We start from the raw sequence: 25,061 nt of genomic DNA, 5'->3' as shown, positions 1-25,061 counted from the left end.
GTGAGCACAATTAAGTGCACACAGCATGCCATATTATCTGATAATTGTAGGAAATAATGCCAAAAGGCAGTTCACCCCCTCACAGTTGTCATGAAAGGTAATATTAGCTATATGCACCAAAGCCATCTTTTGTACCAGGCTGTAAACATGTTTTTATCAGCTGTAAAAATGGCCAATTTACCATAGTAGTCAGAAATCACCTGGACTTCCTGGAGCCAGCCCCCAAAGGCGAGTCGATGAATTGCAGTTTTTGTTACCTCCGTATTGGCTTCCTGAGGGAAAGCAGGAGGTTGCCGCTTGGTCCGGACCAAATGAACTGAACCACAGATGTGAAAGCACCCTCAATGTCAGTCACACGTTACTGGTAGGGTTAGGGGTGGGATTATGTGTGTGCATTAAAAAGCATTGCATACAGCTCAGATTACAACTGCACCAGGTCAGTATCCAGCATTAAAGGGTTAGTTCACACAAAAATGAAAATTCTGTTATTAATTACTCACCCTCATGTTATTCCAATCAACTAAGAACTTTGTTCACCTTCGGAACACAAAGTAAGTATATTAGATGAACTCCAAGAGCTCACTCTATCCGTCTGAAAGGAGTCCAAAAGTCCAGAAAGAAACCAAAAACATTTTCAAAACATTTCTTGTGACTTCGTTTGTTCACCTTTTGAGAACCAAAACAGTGTACATACGACTTTTTACGCTTGTATCTTCTCTCTCGCAGGTCAGGGTGTGTTTTTACTACAGGCAGTATTGTGGTGCGACGTATTGCTATTAGAGTTAATGTAGAAGGCATAGAAGACCAAAGTTGTTTTTACAGTTGTTTGGCACACAAAATTGGACCTTCAAATGATTACAGATGAATCACTGAAGTTTCAATTTATCTTTATTTCTATAGCACTTTTACAATGTAGATTGTGTCAAAGCAGCTTAACATAGAAGTTCTATTAAATTAAAAACTGTGTCAGTCCAGTTTTCAGAGTTGAAGTTCAGTTTAGTTCTGTTTGGTTTAATTTCACTGCTGAAAGCATAGGCGGAGCGTGTGTAAGGCTGGGGAAGGCTTAGCCTCCCCCTGGCCAGAGACCACGGAGATAGCAGCAAAGAAAAAAAATGCATTGAAAACATGTAACGGGTGTAAGGAATAATATGAATGTATTTAATGTCGATAATTAACACAACACTTTAGCTATTGTATGTTTTTCAATCAAATTTAAAGTCCCCCTCCGCACAAAAATTGAACTGTCCAACCCCGCACGTTGCACTGATGAGCGCTGTTTATTACTGGAGTTCGCAGCTGCTCTGAAAACCAAACCAAAAGTGCTGGCCAGTGGACTATTCTTATTTGCTGGTCAAGGACATGAGTAATAAAACGACAAATAAGTACTACGATAGAGGTATAATAATATATTATTCTGGTTTAACTTGTTTTCAGCATTAAATGAAATTGGTAGTTTCATTGTAACATAGTCTAGCCTATAGTGCAGTAATCTTGTTTAGGCAATCGTTTGGAGTTTTACATTTCAAAGGTCAAATATTTGTTGCTGAATTACAAGTTCGGTTTTCGATTGGCCTCGTGAAAAAGAGAATGATTTCTTATTCTCAGGGCCGGCGCGTCCAGAGGCGACCTAGGCGGCCGCTTAGGGTGGAAGAATAGTGAGGGCTGCGTATTAATTATTATTATTAGTAGTAATAGTAATAAAAGCAACAAGAAGTAATAATTTCATTTGAAACTGCATACAGTAATTAATAAATAAATATTTATTAAATAAGTATTTAACAATTTTATTATATTTAATAAATGCCGTCTTGATGAACAGAATAATTTTAATTTGATTTCTAAATAAAAGTAATAATAATACAAATAAATAAACTGACTCCAAACTTTAGTGTAGATCAGTGGGAGAGTTTAATAACATAATTTAATGTGCGTGTTGAATATAATAGACATTTGTTGAGAGGCGGTGCTTTTGTTAAAACCTCTTTAAATGCATTAAAGGGCAGTGCATATATTAGCCTTACCCTGGGGTTTGTTCACCCTCCGCCTGTGGCTGAAAGTCCAAACACTGAAGAGAAAATCCATTGATGTGCAGCTCCACAAGTCCTAAAACCAAGAAAGTCACATGGAATTTTTGACATACTGTAGTTATTGGTTCCTTTTTTGGACTGTGAATGTCTTCGTTGCTGTCTATGGAAGATGAGGGAGCTCTCCGATTTCATCTAACAAATCTTCATTTGTGGTTTTAAAGATGAACAAAGGTCTCGGGGATATTGGAACGGCTTGTGTGAGTAATAATAGAATTACAATTTTTGGGTCAACTAATCATTGGAATAAAACATAGGTGGAGTTTCAAATGGCTTGGAATGTACACCTATTGGCAAAACATGAGCTCATTTTTATTTCATTTTTTGACACACTATATATGTTATTTTCAACATTTCAGTTATTTACAGCCTTTTATAACCTATTCTACGTTGAGATACATTTACAAATAACAATGACTGGTCGACTATGCAAAGCCGAGTACAAAAACCAATCTAATGTAGAAAATCCGCTACAAATATCCATTTTATGTAGCATATCTCTGCATCCTAAAGCAGGAATGGAATGAGACCACAGTCCACTAATGCAATACTGTGAGATTTTTCAAGCCGAATTAGAATAAGAACGTTGGTCACACTTTACAGAAAGGATTTATTAGTTAATGTTAGTTGATACAATATAGTCCAACATTTACAATTGCATTATTAAAATCCAAATTCATGCTTGTTAAGAAGTTATAAGCATGGTTATCGTATGTTCACACTTAAAGCGAGAGCGTCAAAGTAGCCGGAAGTCATTCATTTTCAATGAGAGCCGCCGGTGTGGGCGTCGAGGAGAGTTGAAATCAAGTTAACTTTATGGGAATGAGCAGTGGTGTAGTCAGGGCTATATGCTCGTTTACTCGGTATGCCTACTTTTTTCCACTAGCTTTTTTGGGTATTACGACTTCTGAGGATCAATACTTGCGTATACTCTCGGTATACTCACTTGTTTTGCTGATTAGACTTCCCTAATTTACGTGTATTCGCATCCCCTTTAACTGTATACCAAATGTTTTTTTTAACTCTCATCTTAATTTGTTGAAATTGGTGCATTTTTGTTTATATTTTGCGCCATTCCCCGTCCCCTGATGACCACAGCAGCTGTGAGAAAATTTTGTGAGTTTTTCGAAGTCAACTGAATGATTTCTCGCTGAAACGTTCAGGTAAAATTATAATACAGCATGGGCGGATTGGGTGGGTAATAGTACACCACCTTTTTTTAGGACTAAAATGAGCTATGACGCGTTTCTGCGGCAAGCAATCAAAATGAAGAAGTCCATCGCTTGAGAACAGTCCAGAGAACACAGTCACTGTTAACTTTGGTTCCGGCCACAGCTGTTTCCAAGGGCTTGATTATTGTGGTCGCCAGATTTGCAATGTTTTCTTACAGGAACATGCATTAAATAAGGTACTGGCGAGTTACTGATGTGCATTAATGTTATATATGTTTTTCTTTAAAAAAGCGGGAATCTCATGCGACAGTACAAAACCGTATTGCTGCTTCAGGACATTTCAGACATATGGACATATTGGATAATTAAGTGGAGCAAAGACACACCACATGCAACTTGATCTTCCATTGTTAAATGAATTTGATAAAAAGAAAGCATGTTTTATGCAGGAATGTAACTGATATGATATGCTGAAACGACCCCTTTAAATATGAAATCAATATAGCGGATTTTGACGCTCTCACGAGGCAGACATTGTTGTCGCCAGGGTGGCCCGAGCGACCTTTGACGCTCTCATCTCCTTCGGTGTGAATGCACAGTTAGGGTGGTCGCCTTTCTGTGTGGAGTTTGCATGTTCTCCCCCTGTCTGGGTGGGTTTCCTCAAAGAGTGTGTGAGAGAGTGGGTGGGTATTTCCCAGCACTGAGGGTTGTAATCACAATTCTGGGTTGTGGCTGGAAGATCATCCGCTGTGTGAAACAATTGCCAGAGAAATTTGCGATTCATTCCGCTGTGGCGGTAATTGATAAACAGGGAATAAGTCGAAGGAAAATGAGTGAGTGTTTGTTATCATTATGAAACAGCGATGAACTGCTTGTTTTTTCATTAACGTTAACAAAGATGAGTAAATGCAATAAATGTATTGTTCATGGTTTTATCCTGTTAGTACACTCACCGGTCACTTTATTAGGTACACCTTACTAGTATCGGGCTGGACCCCCTTTTGCCTTCAGAACTGCCTTAATCCTTCGTGGCAGAGATTCAACAAGGTACTGGAAATATTCCTCAGAGATTTTGGTCCATATTGACATGATAGCATCACACAGTTGCTGCAGATTTGTCGGCTGCACATCCATGATGCGAATCTCCTGTTCCACCATATCTCAAAGGTGCCCTAGTGGGTTGAGATCCGGTGACTGTGGATGCCATTTGAGTACAGTGAACTCATTGTCATGTTCAAGAAACCAGTCTGAGATGATTCACGCTCCGGTAGGCTGTGGCGTTGACATGATGCTCAATTGGTACTAATGGGCCCATACTATTATTCCACAACCACCAGCCTGAACCGTTGATACAAGGCAGGATGGATCCATTCTTTCATGTTATTGATGCAAAATTCTGACCCTACTATCTGAATATCACAGCAGAAATCAAGACTCATCAGACCAGGCAACGTTTTGGCCTTTTATTGACCAAGCTATCTTTTATTGTCTAATTTTGGTGAGCCTGTGCGAATTGTAGCCTCAGTTTCCTGTTGTTAGCTGACAGGAGTGTCATCCAGTGTGGTCTTCTGCTGCTGTAGCACATCTGCCTCAAGGTTGGACGTGTTGTGCGTTCAGAGATGCTCTTTGTTTAGAGATGCTTATCAACAAGGCATTTGCGCCCACAGAACTGCCGCTCACTGGATATTTTCTCTGTTTCAGACCATTCTCTGTAAACCCTAGAGATGGTTGTGCATGAAAAATCCCAGTAGATCAGCAGTTTCTGAAATACTCAGACCAGCCCGTCTGGCAGCAACAACCATGCCACGATCAAAGTCACTTCTTCCCCATTCTTATGCTCGGTTTGAACTGCAGCAGATCATCTTGACCATGTCTACATGCCTAAATGCATTGAGTTGCAGCCATATGATTGGCTAATTAGACATTGGCGTTAACAAGCAGTTGGACTGGTGTACCTAATAAAGTGGCCGGCGAGTGAAAATACCTTAACTAATACAACCTTATTGTAAAGTGTTACCAAAATGTTAATATATCTTAACTAAGACATTTTTTCAAAGTAAACTAATAAGACAGTCATGTAAAATGATCAAATAAAAAGAGAAAATCTGAAAATATTTTTTATTCATAGCTCAACTCCACTTATGCTTTAAGAAAAGAACAAGTAAACCTGCACTGTTACTAAGACATCAAAATATTCAAATATCCACCATAACCCATGATTCTCCTTCATTATTCCACAGACGGATGTGGATAATGACTTGATTGGTGATCCTTGTGACACCAACAAAGACAGGTATTACAAAACTGCAACTATTGATTTCCCTTGATTACAACCATAATCAGAATGTTCAATCTAATGTTTCATTCTCCATTCTCAGTGATGGAGATGGCCATCAGGACTCTCGAGACAACTGTCCTGCAGTTATCAATAGTTCCCAGCTGGACACAGACAAGGATGGCATCGGAGATGAATGTGATGACGATGATGACAATGACGGCATTCCTGATCTTCTTCCACCCGGTCCAGACAACTGCCGATTGGTTCCAAACCCATTACAGGAAGACATTGATGGTCAGATTTTAAAGTTTGAACACTTTATTTTACATGAATATTTTCGGAATAAAACTGTCTAACAGTGTCTTTACTAAAAGTTTAGGATGACTTACCTAATATTGAATGCTGGTGTCCATTTTGTTTTAGTCACTTAATACGTATTGAACCAGCTTGGGCAACACACACAGACACTAATCAGCACAAACTAGCCTAGGAAATGCAAATATAAAGTGAGGGAAATAAGTATTCAACAGATCACACATTTTTTCTCGGAAAACATATTTCTGAAGGTGCTGTTGACTTGAACTTTTTACCAGATGTTGATAACAGCCAAAGAATACATATATGCAAAGAAAACAAAACTAATTAGTTTACAAATGAAGTTATGTGTAATAAAATAAAATGACATGGGGAAAAAGTATTGAACACATGAAGAAAGGGCGGTGTAGAAAGACTGAAATCTCTCAGCAGTTCTTCAGCAACCTTCTGCCCTTCATCACTCTAAATGAATATTAGCTGCTTCAGTCCAGAATCTACATTAGCAGGATGAAGAAGAAGAAACCATGGTGGACATTTCAGCAAGACAATGATCCAAAACACTGCCAAGGAAACTCTCAAGAGAAGAGTTTTCAGAGAAAGAAAATCAAGTTGTAGAATGGCCCAGCCAATCACCTGACTTGAGTCCAATAGAAAATACAAAACTCACACCTGAGCAATGCATGTGACTTTATTCTCCATATTAGAGGCGTCTTTAAGCTGCCATCATTAAAAAAAGCCTATATATATATATATATATATATATATATATATATATATATATATATATATATATATATATATATATATATATATATATATATATATATATATATATATATATATATATATATATATAGGCTTTTTTTAATGATGAATATATATGATGAATATATATGAATATATATATATATATATATATATATATATATATATATATATATATATATATATATATATATATATATTTTTTTTTTTTTTTTTTTATAAAAGTATTAAATGTATTTCAGTAGTTCAATACTTTCTCCTTGTGTCATTCCATTGTTATTAAACATAACAAATTTTTCAGATTTTTGAATTATTTTATTTTTATGTTTGTATTGTTTGGACTTTTATTAAAATCTGGTTCAATTCTTGTAAGAATTGTTTTTTAATCTGAAAGCTCCAGTTACAAATGACAAATTTACACTAGCTTTTGTATTCCTACACTACCTGACAAAAGTCTTGTCGTCGATCCCAGTTGTAAGAGCAACAAATAATAACTTGACTTCTAGTTGATCATTTGGAAAAGACGAACTGAACTGCATCCCACTGCAGAAGACCTATTGGAACCCTCATGGACCCAAGATTCTCATAGTCAGTCAGGTTTGGGGAAGGAAAAATCATGGTTTGGAGTTACTTTCAGATCTGCAGAGTGGATGGCAACATCAACAGCCTGAGGTATCAAGACATTTGTGCTGCCCATTACATTACAGCAAAGGAGAGGGCAAATTCTTCAGCAGGATAGCACTCCTTATCATACTTCACCCCCCACATTAAAGTTCCTGAAAGCAAAGAAGGTCAAGGTGCTTCAGGATTGGCCAGCCCAGTAACCAGACATGAACATTATTGAGCATGTCTGGGGTAAGATGGAGGAGGCATTGAAGATGAATCCAAAGAATCTTGATGAACTCTGGGAGTCCTGCAAGAAAGCTTTCTTTGCCATTCCAGATGACTTTATTAATCAGTTATTTGAGTCATTGCAGAGATGTATGGATGCAGTCCTCCAAGTTCATGGGAGTCATACACAATATTAATTCTTTTTCCACTGCAGCATGACTTTATATTCTATACTGTACATTATTTTTGTTAAGTGACAAGACTTTTGTCCAAGCAAAGTTGGACCTTACTGTCCTAATTAAATAATTAAAATCAAGACATGATTATAATAAATTTTAATAAAATAAGCGTAATCTAGAGGCCTTTGCCTTTCATATAAGCCACTTCTGATACCAAATGATAAACTAGAGGTCAAGTTATTATTTGTTGTTCCGATATTTGTTGTTCCGGATAGCCGATAAGACTTTTGTCAAGTAGTGTACAATACATGTAAACTAATTTGATGTCAAAACAACATCAAATTGACATCTAACACTGGTGTTTTTTTTAAACCAATGTTAGACGAAATTTGATGTCTTTTTAACATTAAGGTATTCATAATTAGCATTTTTGACATGTTTATTGACATTTTTTGATGTTGTTTTAACATCAAGGTGCCCACTAGACTGGCTTCTTCTGAAAATGTCAGATTACAATCACTCACATAATTACCTTGATCATCATTGGTTTGCAGGCGATGGGATTGGAAACGTTTGTGAGAATGACTTTGACAACGACACTTTTAGTGACATCATTGACGTTTGTCCTGAGAATGCAGAGGTCACTCTCACTGACTTCAGAACATATCAGACCGTGGTTTTAGATCCAGAGGGCGACGCACAGATTGATCCAAACTGGGTGGTCCTCAATCAGGTCTGTAACTACTCCTTACTATATGTGTTCACATTAAGGAACAAAAAACGATCTGTTGAGTTTCAGAGGAAAGAAAATGGGTGTATATGATCTGCTTCTGCTTTACATTCCAGTAAGGAAAAATAAACAGATGCTAAATGATGGATGAAATCCTTCAAACATGAGAGGAGTTTTGAGAATTTGTCGCTCTGTTTAGAGTTATTTCAGCATCAGATTCCGTTTGTAGTCATGGACCACACAACTAGTGTTAAATTGCCTGGGTGTGTTGTGAGAATATCCATAAGTGTCACGTGGGATCAAGGCAAGCGACAGCAGGGGTAAGGATTCAATCGCAGTTTAAAAAGATTATTTGTGCAGGCAAACAAGATCAAAAGCAGGTGAGGCTGGTACAAAAAGGACAAACCAGGAACATAGTCGAAAACAGGCAATGGTCAAAATAGGCGACTAAACAGGATCAACGATATAACAAGGCTATGGTCAAAAATACTGGTAACACTGTATTTTTAGTCCCTATTGCACATTTTGTTGACTAAAAGTTGCATTGTAACTACATGAAGTTTATTTATAAACTAATTTCGAGAGGATCACATGCTTATGATTGCTTGCGGCCAGTCCCGCATTATTCAATTTATGATTCACCAATCAGACGATTCCTAAGCCACTATAAACACCCTGAGTTCCATATCACAGCCATCTTCGGTTTGAAGAATCCCCCCTTCCACCCCTACTCCTCCTCTTTTCCTAGATGGGTGGCACGGTGGCCCAGTGGTTAGCACTGTTGCCTCACAGCAAGAACGTCACTGGTTCTAGTCCTTACCAAGCCAGCCAACGCTTCTGTACGTGAGTTTACACATTCTCCCCGTGCTCACGTGGGTTTCCTCCGGGTTCCCTGGTTTCCTCCCACCATCCAAAAACATGCAACTTAAGTTAATTGACTAATCCAAGACATGATTCTAGTAAGTAGGTATCTCTTAAGAGCAATCACTATCTGTTCATTAGCTAGTACAGCAGGGGAGTTCTCGAGATCTACCTGAGCTCAAACTCCACTCTCGCCTTGCACATGGGAGGGAGTCCCGGGCTCGAGGATCTTATGAGCTCAGGGTTCTCTCCCGGAACAGCATGCCAAACAAGCTTTATAATCAATCAATAGCTAAGTTTGAACTCTTGAAATGCCAATTACTTCTCATTTGAGTATTTAGTAGACTTTTTACTTAATATCTGTTGATACTGCTCCTTCAACAGACATTTAACTGATAATAAGAAACTTTGCAAGTACATGTCAACTCACACTAACCCTAACCTCAACCCAACAGTCTACTTATAATCTATTGAGAATTCGTTGGCGTATAGATGCAATGTAACTTAAATTCAACAAAATGCAAAAAGGTAGGGATGGAACTGGCGTTTCGATACAGCGTCGAGATCCCGAATCGCAAGTGTTTCGAAACACTGCACCGAAGTATGATTTGAAACATCAGACTTTTCAGAAATGTTTCGAGATGGTTGTTGCTAGATCAGATATGGTTGGAGCTGGAAGTTAACAAGAATTATTTATATTATTCTTTAAATTTCCCATTTATTGTATTTTATTACGTGTACCCCTACCCCAACCATGACAGTATTGTTAAAACAGTCGTTGTACAGAGTATTATTTAGGTTATCTATTAAGTTTCTCAATAAATTGTATTTTATTAACACCTACCCCCAACCCAACCCCAAACCCAACCATCACAGTACTGTAAAAATATTATTTATTGTTATACAGTGTTTAAAAAAAGATGCTATATTTAATGTTATATTTATTTGAGGGTAAAAAATAGAACAAATATATTTTTTTATAATAGACACGCATCTGCTTGTATTTGCACCAACTCCAACCCACAACTTCACGCATTGGGTTAAATTAGGCGTTGCAGTCTCTGTGTCAGGTTCATTAGTTCCACTGTATCTGTTCAGCTGAGGGAATGAAACCAATTCTGTGACGTCAGACATAGCGACATTCCAAGATGGCAGTGCCCTACCTCTAAAAGCTATAGTAAACCATGCTGTTTTCCTCTAAATGGTTACATTAATTGAGTTTGTTATATATATTTTCATTAAAGTGGAAACCAATTTACAAAATAATGTAAACTTGACCGAGTGCTTCATTGAGCATCCGCTTTAAATGTACCAACTACACTTGAAAACAAAAGTTTATTTTGTTTTGTAATCTGTATGAAACGAACGCGAGGTACAGTCGGTCCTGTCAAACGCACATCACATGACAGCAACTACAAGAATGCCACAAACTGCCAAAATGCCAAAACAAGTTTCAAAACGCCATTTTCACTTTGTGACACTTAATCAATGTGTTAGTGGGACAATACAGGCTTTGTGTGTGTGTGTGTTAAACATTTTGGTGAATTACATTTGTTTGGGCTGGTTATATTATATATTATATTAAAAGAAAGAGAAAATTTTGACTTTAGCGATGACGAGGCTCCATTTAAACGGCACAAGATGTCACCTGACAACGAGTGGAAAATGCTGCGCCGCAGTTCTTTTCCATCCCATTGGATCACATTTTTTTAAATGATCGGTCCAGGAGGTGGTGCTGATCAACAGCAGTATTAGTTCAAAGACATTAAAAGCAAATAAAATAGATTAAAAGTATAATTTCAAAGCTGCCCAAATGTGACTGTTTATACGCATCAGCTGCCGACCGGAAGTTCTTAGCATTCTCCTTGGGCATACACTCAAAGCATAATGGGTAATTTGGCGTTCTAAGAAAAAGATCTATAAATCTAGGAAATTTGAGCTGTTTGGACATTGTAACTGTTTTTGTTGCCTGCGCCTTTAATGCAAATGAGCTGGTTTTCCCTGCCCACATTTTCCACGTGCCTGTGGATGATCACAAAGAGCTCAACAGATCTTTTAGTCCCGGTTGCTTTGCACACGTCCTGTCTTGTGGATATGATTATATTCGTTACTGTGGAGACATGTTAATACACGGCTGTCAATCAATTCAATGGGCGGAGAAACCGCACTCCGATATCACGTTGTGGTGGACCTCAAAATGGGAGGGATTTAGATCCTACTTTAACATCAGGAAATTTTCAAAAAGAGACTCATTGTCTTTATATCACCCCAATATGACTGTGGACACACTATACCTGCACATAGTTCTGTCCAAACAGCTTACAAAAGATGATTTTCATCATAGGTGCCCATTAAGAAAATTAGGGAGATGTTGATTTTCTGGTCCGATTCAATGATTTATGCTAAGCTAAGCTAAAATTGCTAGACCCAGAGATCAGCTGAATGAATTCATAAATGATGAAACTCAATTGTTTAACTGTTTTTTCCCCCTAAAAAAAGTTTCTTTTCCCTTTAATGGGTGCTCGTCTTTTCAATAGGGAAGAGAGATTGTTCAGACCATGAACAGTGACCCTGGACTAGCTGTGGGTAAGAGACTTTGGCAAAGAGAAACATCAGTAAATATTCTGTCAGAAGACTCCACAGTTATACTCTCTGGTTACTCTTACAGGCTATACCGCATTTAATGGAGTGGACTTCGAGGGAACGTTTCATGTGAACACTGAGACAGATGATGACTATGCAGGGTTTATTTTCGGCTATCAAGACAGCTCAAGCTTCTACGTGGTGATGTGGAAGCAAGTGGAGCAGATTTACTGGCAGGCTAATCCTTTCAGAGCTGTAGCTGAGCCTGGTATCCAGCTGAAGGTGAGATTTATGCTTTCTTTGATTACAGGGATGCAACCAGTGGTGGATGAAATACACAAATTAGGCACTTGAGTAAAAGTACAGAATACATTTATATTCCAGTAGCAGTATAAAATCCTCTTTTTCAATATTACTTGAGTCAAAGTGCAAAACACGTGACACCACACTGAGCCTCATTCAGATCAATTTGTAAAATGAGTGAATCTTTTCCTGGAGACCAATTCTGAATGGATCCTTTAAATCAGTGTATCATTTACTGGACACTCACTCAGAACAAATCATTTGAATCAGTGAATTAATTACTAGAGACACACTCTGAACAGTACATTTGAATCATTGAAACTTTTACTGGGCACTTGCTCTGAATGGATCATTTGACTCAGTGAATAATTTACTGGAGACTCACTCTGAATGGATCATTTTAATCAGCAAATCATTTACTCGAGACTCACTATGAATGGATAATTTAAATCAGTGAATCATGTACACTGATTCACATAAACTCACTCTGAAGGAATCATTTCAATCAGTGAATGATTTACTAGAGTCTAATGCTGTTTTCACACCAGACACGGTATGTGCGGATAAATCATGCTATTCACGATTAAATAGATGAGTGAACATTTTGAGTTTACACACCTCATTCGCGTGTCAAATCCACTTCATTTGTGCGTCAAATCCGCTTCATTCGCTCGTCAAATCCGCTTCATTCGTGTGTCAAATTCACTGAGCAATATATGTGAATTCACGCCATGGGTGGGACTACTGTCTGCCCGGTGGCTGTAGCTTCATTGATAAATGGCTAACATGGATTTTATTGAGAGATTAGCTGTGTTTATGTGCTTAAGGAATGCTGAAAAACAGTGTTGATTAGAGCCGTGTCTGAGACCACTAGATCCATTCAGAGGTGGACCCAGCCCTTTGACTTCATAAACTCCACCAGAAATGGAGGATGATGGAAGCTTTCAGCGGTGCGAGCGTCAATCTTGCAAAATGCTCAACTCGCGCCACTTCATTCGCGTAAATTGCACGTGTCGTGCCACAGGATGTCTATTCGTGTCTTTGCATTGACTTAACATGTAAATCGCTCACACTTGATGCTTCATCCGTGTCTGGTGTGAACGCAGCATTACTCTGAACAGATCATTTGAATTTGATTTACCCTGACTCATTCTGAGTGGATCGTTTGAATCGGTGGAACATTTAGCGGAGTCTAACTCGAAACATATAATTTGAATCAGTGAATCACTTAATGGAGACTTGCTCCGAGTGCTAGTGCAGATCATATGAATCAATTAATCATTTACTGGAGACTCAATCTGAGCAGATCATTTGTATCAGTTAATCATTTACTGGAGGACCATTCTGAACAGATCATTTGTATCAGTGAATCATTTACTGGCGGATCATTCTGAACAGATCATTTGAATCAGTAAATCATTTACTAAAGACTCACTCAGAATGGATCATTAGAATCAGTAAATTATTTGTTGAAACTCACTCTGATAATTTGAATTTGATCCACACTGAATTTGATTCATACTCATTCTGAATGGATCATTTGAATAAGAGAATGGTTTACTGGAGACTCACTCTGAATGGATCATTTAAATCAGTAAATGTTGAGACCTACTCAGATAATTTGAAGACTCACTCTGAATGGATCATTTAAATGAGTGAATTGTTTACTGAAGACTAACGCTGTGTTCACACCAGACATGGAACGCGCGGATAAATCGTGCTATTTGTGCGTAAATAGACGCGTGAACATTTTTAGTTTACTCGCTTCATTTGTGCGTCAAAACTTGCTTCATCCGTGCGTCAAATTCGCATCACAACAGACGGGGATTCGCGTAATGGGCAGGGCTTCTGTCTGCCCGGTGACTGTAGCTTTGTAGCTAAATGTCTAACATGGATTTAATTGAGAGAATAGCTGTGTTTATGTGCTTTATTAACAGCGTAGATGCGTTTGGAGCCGTGTCTGAGTTCACTAGATCTTTTCAGAGGTGCACTCAGCTCTGTGAGAAACTGTACCTTGGATGATGGAAGCTTTCAGCGATGCTTCTGACTGAGCCAAGCCCAGTTTGATAAGTTGTTATTGGTGTCGGCAGGAGGATTTCCCCCCGGGATACCAACAACAGGCACTACATTATAAGCACGCCCCTACAAGAAAAAGTTCCTGATTGGTTAACGCGGCGCGAATGTCCGTTGAAGATCAGATTTGTCCGCTGAAGTTCAGATGAAGTTGCATCAATCACGCAAAACACTCAACTCGCACCGCTTCATTCACGCTAAACGTGTCATTCCCGCCACCTCATTCGCATGTATCGCACCACAGGACGTCTAATCACGCTTTTGCATTGACTTAAGATGTAAATAACTCGCGCTTGATGCTTCTTCCGTGTATGGTGTGAATGCAGCATAACTCTAAACAGGTCATTTGAATCAGTGAATATCTTAATGGAAACTAACTCTAAACACATCATTTGAATCAGTGAATCATTTACTGAAGACTCGCACAGAATGGATCATTGGAATCAGTAAATGATTTTTTGAGACACACTGAACAGATCATTTCAATATGTTTCACACTGAATTTGATTTGATCTTTAGAATCATTGAATCTTTTACTGGAAACTTGCTCTGAACAGATCATTTGACTCAATGAATTATTTACTGGAGACTAACTTTGAATGGATCCTTTGAATCAGTAAATCATTTACTGAAAGCTCACTATGAATAGATCATTTAAATCAGTGAATCATTTACACTGATTCACATGGACTTTGAATGGACCATTTGAATCAGTAAATGATTTGTTGAGACTCACTCTAAACAGATAATTTGAATTTGAATCAGTGGATGATTTACTTGAGACTCGCTCTGAACGGATCATTTGAAAGAGGGAATCATTTACTGGAGACTAATTCTAAACAGTTCATGAATCAGTAAGTTGTTTACTGACTAGATGTCAGTCTGAATCACAAATTAATTGTTCAGTACAATTTGTGAACAGATTTAACAGGTTAACTGATAGAATTCTGCTGTTCATAAACTAAATATTTAAGAATTGTGGTGGAGTAAGAAGTGCAATATATTGTTTTGGAATGTAGTGAAGTAAAAGTAAATGTTTCCTACAATAAATATACTCTGATGAAGTACAGTATTTAATAGTAAAGTAAAAATATTTTTTAAAAAGTTACTGTCCACCACTGGTTACAACATTTAGTGCTAATAACAGATCTGATATAATCTTATTTATCCTGCTGGTAGGCAGTGAAATCAGACACAGGACCTGGAGAAAACCTGCGGAACTCACTCTGGCACACAGGTGACTCCACCAACCAGGTGAAACTGTTGTGGAAAGATTCCAGAAATGTTGGCTGGAAAGACAAGACCTCCTACCGGTGGTTCCTGCAGCACAGACCGCAAGAAGGCTACATTAGGTATGTTGGATAACGTTTCATGTGATTTTGCAAAACTCTCTTGCTTACAGTCTACTCCATTTAGTTGGCGGCGTTTTTAGTCGAATCCAGTACTGAACTGGGAGAGATTCTGGATGTTTTGTCAAATGCTAGCTATATATTTTTTATAATTCTCTGGAACATAAATAAAATTAAACTGGCCTTATACAGGCCTGATTGGCCTAGATGGCCGGCCAGCCAGCTCTAGGAAGAGTCCTGGTGGTTCAAACATCTTCCACTTACGGATAATGGAGGCCCCTGTGCTCATTGGAACTTTCAGAGCAGCATAATTTTTTCTGTAATCTTCCCCAGCCTTGTGCCTTGAGACAATCCTGTCACGGAGGTCTACAGACAATTCCTTTGTCTTCATGCTTGATTTGTGCTTTGACATGCACTATCATCCCTGGAACCTTATATAGACAGGTGTATGCCTTTTCAAATCATGTCCAATCAGCTGAATTTACCACAGGTGAACTCCAATTAAGCTGCTGAAACATCTCAAGAATGATCAGTGGAAACAGAATGTACCTGAGCTCAATTTAGAGCTTCACGGCAAAGGCTGTGAATACTTCTATACATGTGCTTTTTCAGGTCTTTATTTTTAATAAATTTGCAACAATTTTAAAAAATCTTTTTGTCACATTGTCATTATGGGGTATTGTGCGTAAAATTGTGAGGAAATAAATGAATTTAATCCATTTTAGAATTAAGGCTGTAACATAAAAAAATGTGGAAAAGTGAAGCACTATGAATACTCTCCAGATGCTCTGTATAATGATCCTAAACTGAGAAATCATAATTTGATTGATGTTTTGATATAAAAGCTGTCAGTGTACAATAAAATATTTTGTATGTTTCAGATAGCCAAACTTACTCATTATACTTAAAGCAGCTTATATTGTTGACACTATGAGAAAACTACAGGTTATGAAAGATGCCATTTTAAAAATGAATATTAGCTTAGGTATTAGATATTGTATTAGCTTAGGGTCCATCTGTGATAATCTGCATATCTTGCATGCAGGGTTCGCTTTTATGAAGGTCAGCAGATGGTGGCAGACACAGGAGTTATTATCGACGCAACCATGAGAGGAGGAAGGCTGGGAGTTTTCTGCTTTTCTCAGGAGAACATAATCTGGGCCAACCTTCGCTACAGATGCAACGGTGTGTTATTCTGATGAAATGCCTTCTGCACACATTAGAAAATAAGTAAATAAGTGTACAATCTCTTAAGGGTTATTTAGCAGGTATAATATAATATTCCACATAATCAGGATACTTAAAAATCTACACTTCCTTGGCTACTTTTCTTTTTTACAATACCTAAAAGTACCTCTAGTTATATAGACCATTTCAATGTGGTCATGAACATTTCCTGCTTGTTTTTAAACTATTTCATTACTCTAACACGAGGCAATTCAATCATAACTTAATGTTAAAACAGCTGTCATAACATTTTTTTTATCAATATGGGGCTCTTTTTGGATTCTCTGAAGCTATAGAAATTAAAAATGTAAAACAGGAAATAGGTTGGGACCATTGTGTTTGTTTACATCCCTCAAAATGGTCTCAACACATTTTGCTACACTTTGCTAAGTGTCCGCGGGGTTTTCAAAAGTTTTAAAAGTTGCTAAAATTTGACAAGGTATTACATTTTGTACCTTATACAATGTATAATTGTATGCCAAAGCTTACCTGAATTTAATCTGCGAATATTGGGGCACTGTGTAGTTTATGAAATCGATAAAATCCTGCTAGATTTTGACATCAAGCTGCTTTGTTTGCTGCAGTAACTAGAGCAACGCTGTTATTTCTGCTGTTCTGGCGCTACTTGCTGGATTAGCATTTGTATTCAGTTTAGGAATAATGTTTTAGTTTAGGATTTGTTTCTTACAATCAGTAATATAGTAAATATACTGTGAGTTAAAATGTTACCAATGCTACAGAGTAAAAAATGGCGATGAGGTCTCTTAAAACATATGGAAAGAGTCTTAAAAAAGGTCTTGAATCTAGAGGTATTGAATCTAGAGGGATGGAATTTCACTGATTCCTGTATATACCCTGATTTACTTGAAGTTATGATTAATTAATTATGTTTATTACTATTTATGTAGGTTTTCCAGGTTAAGTTTCTGTATTTTATTGATTGCTTTTTTACTGATTCCCATTAAGTACCTCAAATTTTAAAGATGAAAATTCAACTCTGCAGTTTAACAAAGTGACTTTTATTGACATTTTAGTAGTTTAAAACAACTTTGTACACTACCTGACAAAAGTCTTGTCGTCGATCCCAGTTTTAAGAGCAACAAATAATAACTTGACTTCTAGTTGATCATTTGGAAAAGTGGCAGAAGGTAGATTTTTCAGATGAATCATCTGTCGAACTGCATTCCAATCATCACAAACACTGCAGAAGACCTATTGGAACCCACAAAGACCCAAGATTCTCACAGAAATCATTCTTTTGATGGAAAAATCATAGTTTGGGGTTACAATTAGTATGGAGGCATGCGAGAGATCTGCAGAGTGGATGGCAACATCAACAGCCTGAGGTATCAAGACATTTGTGCCTCCACATCAAAGTTCCTGAAAGCAAAGAAGGTCAAGGTGCTCCAGGATTGGCCAGCCTAGTCACCAGACATGAACATTATTGAGCATGTCTGGGGAAAGATGGAGGAGGCATTGAAGATGAATTCACAGAATCTTGATGAAGTTTGAGAGTCCTGCAAGAACGCTTTCTTTGCCATTCCAGATGACTTTATTAATCAGTTATTTGAGTCATTGCAGAGATGTATGGATGCAGTCCTCCAAGCTCATGAGAGTCATACACTATATTAATTATTTTTCCACTGCACCATGACTTTTTATTTTATTCTCGACATTATTTCTGTTAAGTGACAAGACTTTTGTCTAAGCAAAGTCAGACCTTACTGTCCTAATTAAATAATTAAAAATCAAGACATGATTATAATATATTTTAATAAAATAAGAGTAATCTAGAGGCTTTTGCCTTTGTTTTCTTCATTTGCCTTTTGTTATTATTTGTTGTTCCTAAAACTTGGATAGGTGACAACTTTTGTCAGGTCATGTATATTAAATAATATATATAGAAATAAATATAATTGTAAAATAACAACCAATACAGACAGTATTTAACTGCAAACTATTAAAAATGTCAATAAAAGTCACTTTTTCAAACTTTTCAGCATCCAAAGTTGTTATAGAAGAGACCAAAGTCCCATAATGCATTTCAAAATCATAAATAGATGGAAAACCCCTTTTCTAATTTACAGGGTTTTTTTTATAATGCCTTCACATCTGAAAAATTAATTATTAATTCAACACTGTTGCCTCTTTATCTTTTTTCTTTGCAGATACAATCCCTGAGGATTTTGAGACATTCAGAACCCAGCAAATCCAGCTTTTTTGAAGGGAAATTCATGACCATCACATCCCAAGATTTTTTTTTTACAATCTTAATGAATGTTTGTTTGGTGAATTTAGTGATGTGTGACATATTTTATACTCCATTCTTTAAATGTAATGAACAACTCTAGGTTTCCTCAAAAACCCCAAATGACAGACATAAACTGAGGACACTGCATTAACACTGAGGTCACAAACATCAGGATTTAAATATATAGATATATGTATTTTAAAAACACGTACAGAAATACAGGTAACAAAATATAAATGATATAACAAGAAGGCTCTGATATATGCAGCGGAGACATCATGCACATCCATATTTAGTATATTTCTTTTTTTTCTGAAAATGGAAAAGGACCAGCAAAACACAAAGACGAAATCAGTTCCTTCTACAATCACTTACCACAAATAAGAGACAAAGATGACCACACCAGTACGGCAACTACAGAAGTGGCTGTCTAGATTTAACCCAAAGAAAGCTCTAGACGACCACAAATTATATGTCCTAATATACCGTTAATTCCAATAAAGAGCGAGCGCTGCGCTCACGTAATGAAAGATCACAAAGATTTGATGCACATTCTGAAATCTAACACTCTCATGAGAGGTTTACCTTTTGATACTTATTAAACCTGCTTTAAGTGTCAGTCGACAAAATAAAAAATATATTTATCGTTTTTACAGAAATCATAGATGGCACTTAGTTAATGCTAATGCTATGAGTTAAAGGAACACCACTTTTATTTTTGCAAATAGGCTGCATTTACAACTTCTCTAGAGTTAAAGAGTTAAGTTTGACCATTTTTTGAATACATTCAGCCAGTATCCAAGCCTGGCGGGAACACTTTTAGCTTAGCTTAGCATAGATCATTGAATCAGATTAGACCGTTAGCATGTCGCTCAAAATTATTGTTTAAAAAGCTTGACTCTTCTGTTGTTACAATAGCTATGTTTCAATCCAAAAATGCTAAATAACTTTTCAGTAAAAGTGTTTCCATCGTAGTTTAAGCGCATCTTTTCTTATCGAATAAAAAGTTTATCCTACACAGTTATGCGCATGTGTTTTTTTATACGGATCTTTACGTTTCCATCAACTGTTTTTTTTATGCACATATCCAAAACGTAGCTATTGTGTGCTATTTTCTAGGTCAATATAGCTAGGAACTATACTCTCATTCTGGCATAATAAACAAGGAACTTTGCTGCCATATAATGGCTTCAGCAGGCGCATATTACAAGTTCCTTGTTCTTATTATGACGGAACTAGAGTATAGTTCCTAGCCATCTCAGCCTAGAAAAGTTTTTTCATTTTCCGTCACAGTTAAACCGCAGTCACATTGGACTTTTTACCCAATATACTTCCATTCATACGCACGCGAATATGTCGGGCCGAAAATGCAAGCTTGTGTGAAAACTTTCACAGTTCGTTGCATTGCAAAGTTCAAACTTGGCGAAATCGCATCACTTGATTGCGTGAGAGCAACCGAAGATCAAAACATGACCTCTCTGGACAGAAATTTAAAACATGGAGCAATCTTTCACTTTTCAAAATGTCTAACCATCTTGTTTAAGTCCCGCCCCTTTTCGTAGCACTATACGACAGAATTTTGCATGCTCAAACTCTAAGGTGATCGCGGCATCAGTATTCGATGTAACCTCAGAAGGGTCATGCTATACATAATGAAATTATTAAAACTCTTTTTGAAATATTTGAGCATGATGCTAACGGTCTAATCTGATTCAATTGATTATGCTAAGCTAAGCTAATAGTGCTCTTGCCAGACCCGCTGTTCAGCCGAATGGATTCAAACATAACAAAACTTTAGGGGAGTTGTAAAATTAGCGTTTAAAAAAAAAAAATGTTTCTTTAAGGGGAAAGAGTGTTATATTGATTAACGCTAGCAATCCTATGGGTCACTACTACCATTATGTTTTATTTTTTGTTTTTTATTAAGAAATACATCCCGTTTAGTCAACTACGTCCTTATTAGTCTTAATGGTACGGACATGATAACTAACTGCTCAGCAGTTCTATTAAGGCTTAAAGGGGAATTTACGCTAAAGGGGGTTTGCTTACACAAATAACCAGAACAGTTAACAATTCCAACATACACAGAAGTGCTGTTAGCTAAAACCGCTTGAGTTAAACGCCCCGAACAGGCAGTTTGGCTGCATGCTAAATCAACAACAGATTATTTGACCAATAAACACGTGCAGTCTGCTCACATCTCCAAATGTTTCACATGTTAAAGCAACAAACAGACTGAGCCCTTTTTTCGGTTTGCATTGGGAAGTCACACAAAAACACTTCCAGAATTGTTTTCCCTCTGAATTATCAGTGCAGTACAGAGAACAGTACACAAAAAAACACCATCACGATAAACTGGGGGGAAAAACTGCATGTACAGTTGAAAAATATGCATCCTCGTAAGGTAAAACAGTCCAAGTTTCTGAAGCCAAAGATTCTAGAGAAATGCACATACATCAGTATGAAAGCTGCCATATCTTTCTGACAGGATTTGAAATGAGAACTCACGATGCAGTGAGAATGAGGGGGGAATGACCCAACCGAACATATTAAACATGCTACAATCGTGATGAAATAAATCAAAAATGCTACTGTGACCAGAAAGAAAGAGCAACATAACAGATCAGTGCTTTGGTCAAGCATTCTCAAGCAGATCATTTGGTGTAATGCACTAATACGGAGCCCCATAAATATATTCCGTTTCTAAACATGATCACAGACAGTAAAATGACACCACTAGCATTAACTAATACATGCACTGTGTCTGGGGGTCTATACTGTTTTATGTGCAGTGAATTTTTTTTTATTGGAATCAGCCAAGCTAATGAAGACCTCGTACCAAATAAAAAGCTAACGAAGACCTTGTTCTAAAGGTATTTACTCGTTTTGACATGCAGTCGTCATATTCCGGTGCTAAGCTATATGTACACTATTTTCAGGGGGGAAAGTTGAGAGAAATACGCTGATGGTTAACATGAAAACTATGGAAGATACATTTGGGATGAGAGTTTGAGAAATAAAAACTGGTGATTATTGTGGTTATGTCTAATAAACTACACAATATCCACAATCTGAACCGATCCCTGTTTCTCAGCCCTAAGAATTAGATTGGTGTGAAGCCAGAAATACTTCAGATGATTGGTCGATGCTTTTCGTTTGCATAGGAATCACAAATTGGATTTGCACAGTTTTAAGAGTTACTACCAAAATATATCTGGCTGAAGCAAAAACGTCTTGTTTAATGAAGTACAGGCTGAATTTAATCTGGCTAGCAGACGTTTTCTTAGACTTCGATATAGTGGGGTCCAAAAGTATGACTAATCAAAATACCTTGTTAACCATATAATCATAGCAGTTTAGGGCATACTCACACTAGATAGGATTGTTTTGTATTTATTTATTTTTTTGCACTTTAACTTTCCAATTCAAAGCACGCTTGCGCCATTTAGGATGCACTTTTGTTTTTAAAGAAAACAAAAAGAAATTTTATTAATAGACTGTCTTTATCATTTATGCAGCATGCTGGTTTTCACTTCAGAAATGAAAATGTATTCACTATTTAATAGGGATGCATGATATATCGGCAACCTTTTTGACTGAGCGTTAAATGCTATGTTTAATGTCATTGTTATCGGTTCGATATATAAATTTGATTGCAAAATTAAGGCAATATCTTTAAGCTGATGATTTAGGTATTATTTCTGCTGGTTGAATCACCACTTTACCTGCGTGCCACTTTTATATATCGGCAGCCTTACTAACATTGGCTGATAAATGCTATGTTTAATGTCATTGTTATCGGACCGATATCAAAATTAGGCCAATATCTTTAAGCCGATAATTTAGGGATTTTTTCTGCTGGTTGAACCATTTCACGAGTTTCCTGCCCGCCACTTTTATATATTGACAGCCTTACTGAAATTAACCGATAAATGCTATTTTTAAATGTGATTGTTATCGGTCTGATATCAAAACTAAACCGATATCATTAAGCCGATAATTTAGGTATTATCTCTGCTTATGTTGGTTTAAACGCTTCATGTTTTCTGCGCGACACTTTTATATATCAGCAGCCTTATTGACCTTGACCGATAAATACTATTTTTAATGTCACTGTTATCGGCCCAATTTCAAAATTATGCTAATATCATCAAGCCCATAATTTAGGTATTATCTATGCTGGTTTAAAGACTTCATGTTTCCTGCGCGACACATTTATATATCAACAACCTTAATGACATTGGCCAATAAATGCTATTTTGAATGTCATTGTTATCGGTACGATAATAAAATTAAGCTGATGATTTATCGGTCCGATATCAAAATTTAACTGATATCATTTAGCTGATAAATTAGGTATTACATCTGCTGGTTCAATCACTTCATGTTTCCTGCACGCCACTTTTTTATATCGGCAGTCTTATTGACATTGACCGATAAACGCTGTTTAATGTCATTGTTATCAGTCCGATAACCAAATTGACCCGATATCTTTAAGCTGATAATTTTGCTATTATTTCTGCTGGTTTAATCACTTCATGTTTGCTGCGTGCCACTTTTATATATTAACAGCCCTATGACATTGGCCGATAAATGTTATTTTTATTGTCACTGTTATCGGTCTGATAACAAAATTAAGCCGATATCATTAAGCCGATAATTTACATATTATCTCTGCTGGTTGAATCACTTCACGTTTCCTGTGCCACTCTTATATATTGGAAGCCTTTTTGACATTGGCCGATAAATGCTACATTTCTGTTGTCATTGTTTAGGGTTCGATATTAAATTAAGCTGATATCTTTAAACTGATAATTTAGGGATGTTTTCTGCCTGACACTTTTATATATCGGCAGCCTTATTGACATTGACATTAAACATAGCATTTATTGGTAATTTTTATCGGTCCGATATAAAAATTAAGCCGATATCTTTAAGCCGATAATTTAGAGATTATTTTTGCTTGTTGAACAACTTCATGTTTCCTGTGCATCGATTTTATATATCAGCAGCCTTATTGACATTGACCAATAAATGCTATGTTTAAAGTCATTGTTATCGGTCCGATGTCAAAATTAAGCCGATATCTTTAAGCCGATAATTTAGAGATTATTTCTGCTTGTTGAGCCACTTCACGTTTCCTGCGCGATAATTTTATATATCAGCAGACTTATTGACATTGACTGATAAATGTTATGTTTAATGACACTGTTATCGGCTTGATAACAAAATTAAACAGATATCTTTAAGCCGATAAAGTAGTTATTATCTCTGCTGGTTGAATCACTTCACATTTCATGCATTCCACTTTTATTTATTGACATTGACCGATATATGCTAAATTTAATGTCATTGTTATCGGTCTGATATCAAATAAAGCCGATATCATTAAGCCAATAATTTAGGTATTATCTCTGCTGGTTAAAGCACTCCACGTTTCCTGCCAGCCATCAGCAGCCTTATTGACATTGGCCATGTCATAGTTATTAAATTAAGCTGACAGCTTTAAGATGATAATTTAGCTATTATTTGTGCTTCCTACCATTCGATTTTTTTTCTTTTAGTTTATGTTCAGTGACTTGGTTGCTTTATTTATGCATTTTTTTGGTCAGGCAGTATATTTTATTCATATAAAGAAAGTTGGCCATAGAAATAATAGTTAACAAAATAATGTTCAGAGATAAGTTCAAACTTCTGAAGTTAAAAATCTGTTGTTCACTGTATATGTTTGGCTTTTGTTTCAGCAATAATGCAGAAAAAAATTGGGAAATTAATTTTTATCGTCTACTATATTGGCTGTCAGTCTGCAACTCTAAAGAGTTATCATTTATCAGCATCAGTCAAAAAGTTCATATCGGTACATCCCTACAATTTACCCACACTCAAGTGGTCCCAAAACTAGTTTCTTTATTCAGTTGAACACAAAAGAAGACATTTTGGTGATAAAAAAAGATGAAAACTGACCATTGACTTCTGTAGTAGAAAAACAAAGTCAGTGGTTTCCAGCTTTAGTCAAAATATATTCTTTTGTTTTCAACAAAAGGAAACATAAACCATTCT

The 25,061-nt window shown here is 36.8% G+C and overlaps 1 protein-coding gene across 2 annotated transcripts in view; it reads left to right on the top strand.

Moving 5' to 3' along the window:
- Positions 1-21,861, top strand: part of comp (cartilage oligomeric matrix protein) — a 46,787-nt gene extending 24,926 nt beyond the window's left edge. For both annotated transcript variants that reach the window (XM_056468378.1, XM_056468377.1), the window contains exons 12-19: positions 5,497-5,549; positions 5,635-5,828; positions 8,179-8,357; positions 11,753-11,801; positions 11,884-12,080; positions 15,354-15,526; positions 16,569-16,708; positions 18,919-21,861. In XM_056468378.1, coding sequence (XP_056324353.1) covers positions 5,497-5,549; positions 5,635-5,828; positions 8,179-8,357; positions 11,753-11,801; positions 11,884-12,080; positions 15,354-15,526; positions 16,569-16,708; positions 18,919-18,974 — 1,041 coding nt within the window. In that variant the 3' untranslated portion in view covers positions 18,975-21,861. The remainder of the gene's footprint in view (positions 1-5,496; positions 5,550-5,634; positions 5,829-8,178; positions 8,358-11,752; positions 11,802-11,883; positions 12,081-15,353; positions 15,527-16,568; positions 16,709-18,918) is intronic.
- Positions 21,862-25,061: the final 3,200 nt, after the last annotated feature.

The sequence above is a fragment of the Danio aesculapii genome, chromosome 11 (genome assembly GCF_903798145.1).
Source record: "Danio aesculapii chromosome 11, fDanAes4.1, whole genome shotgun sequence".
Lineage (NCBI taxonomy): Eukaryota > Metazoa > Chordata > Actinopteri > Cypriniformes > Danionidae > Danio > Danio aesculapii.
Note: the sequence above shows the minus strand (reverse complement) of the source record. Positions and strands in the feature narration are given on the sequence as shown.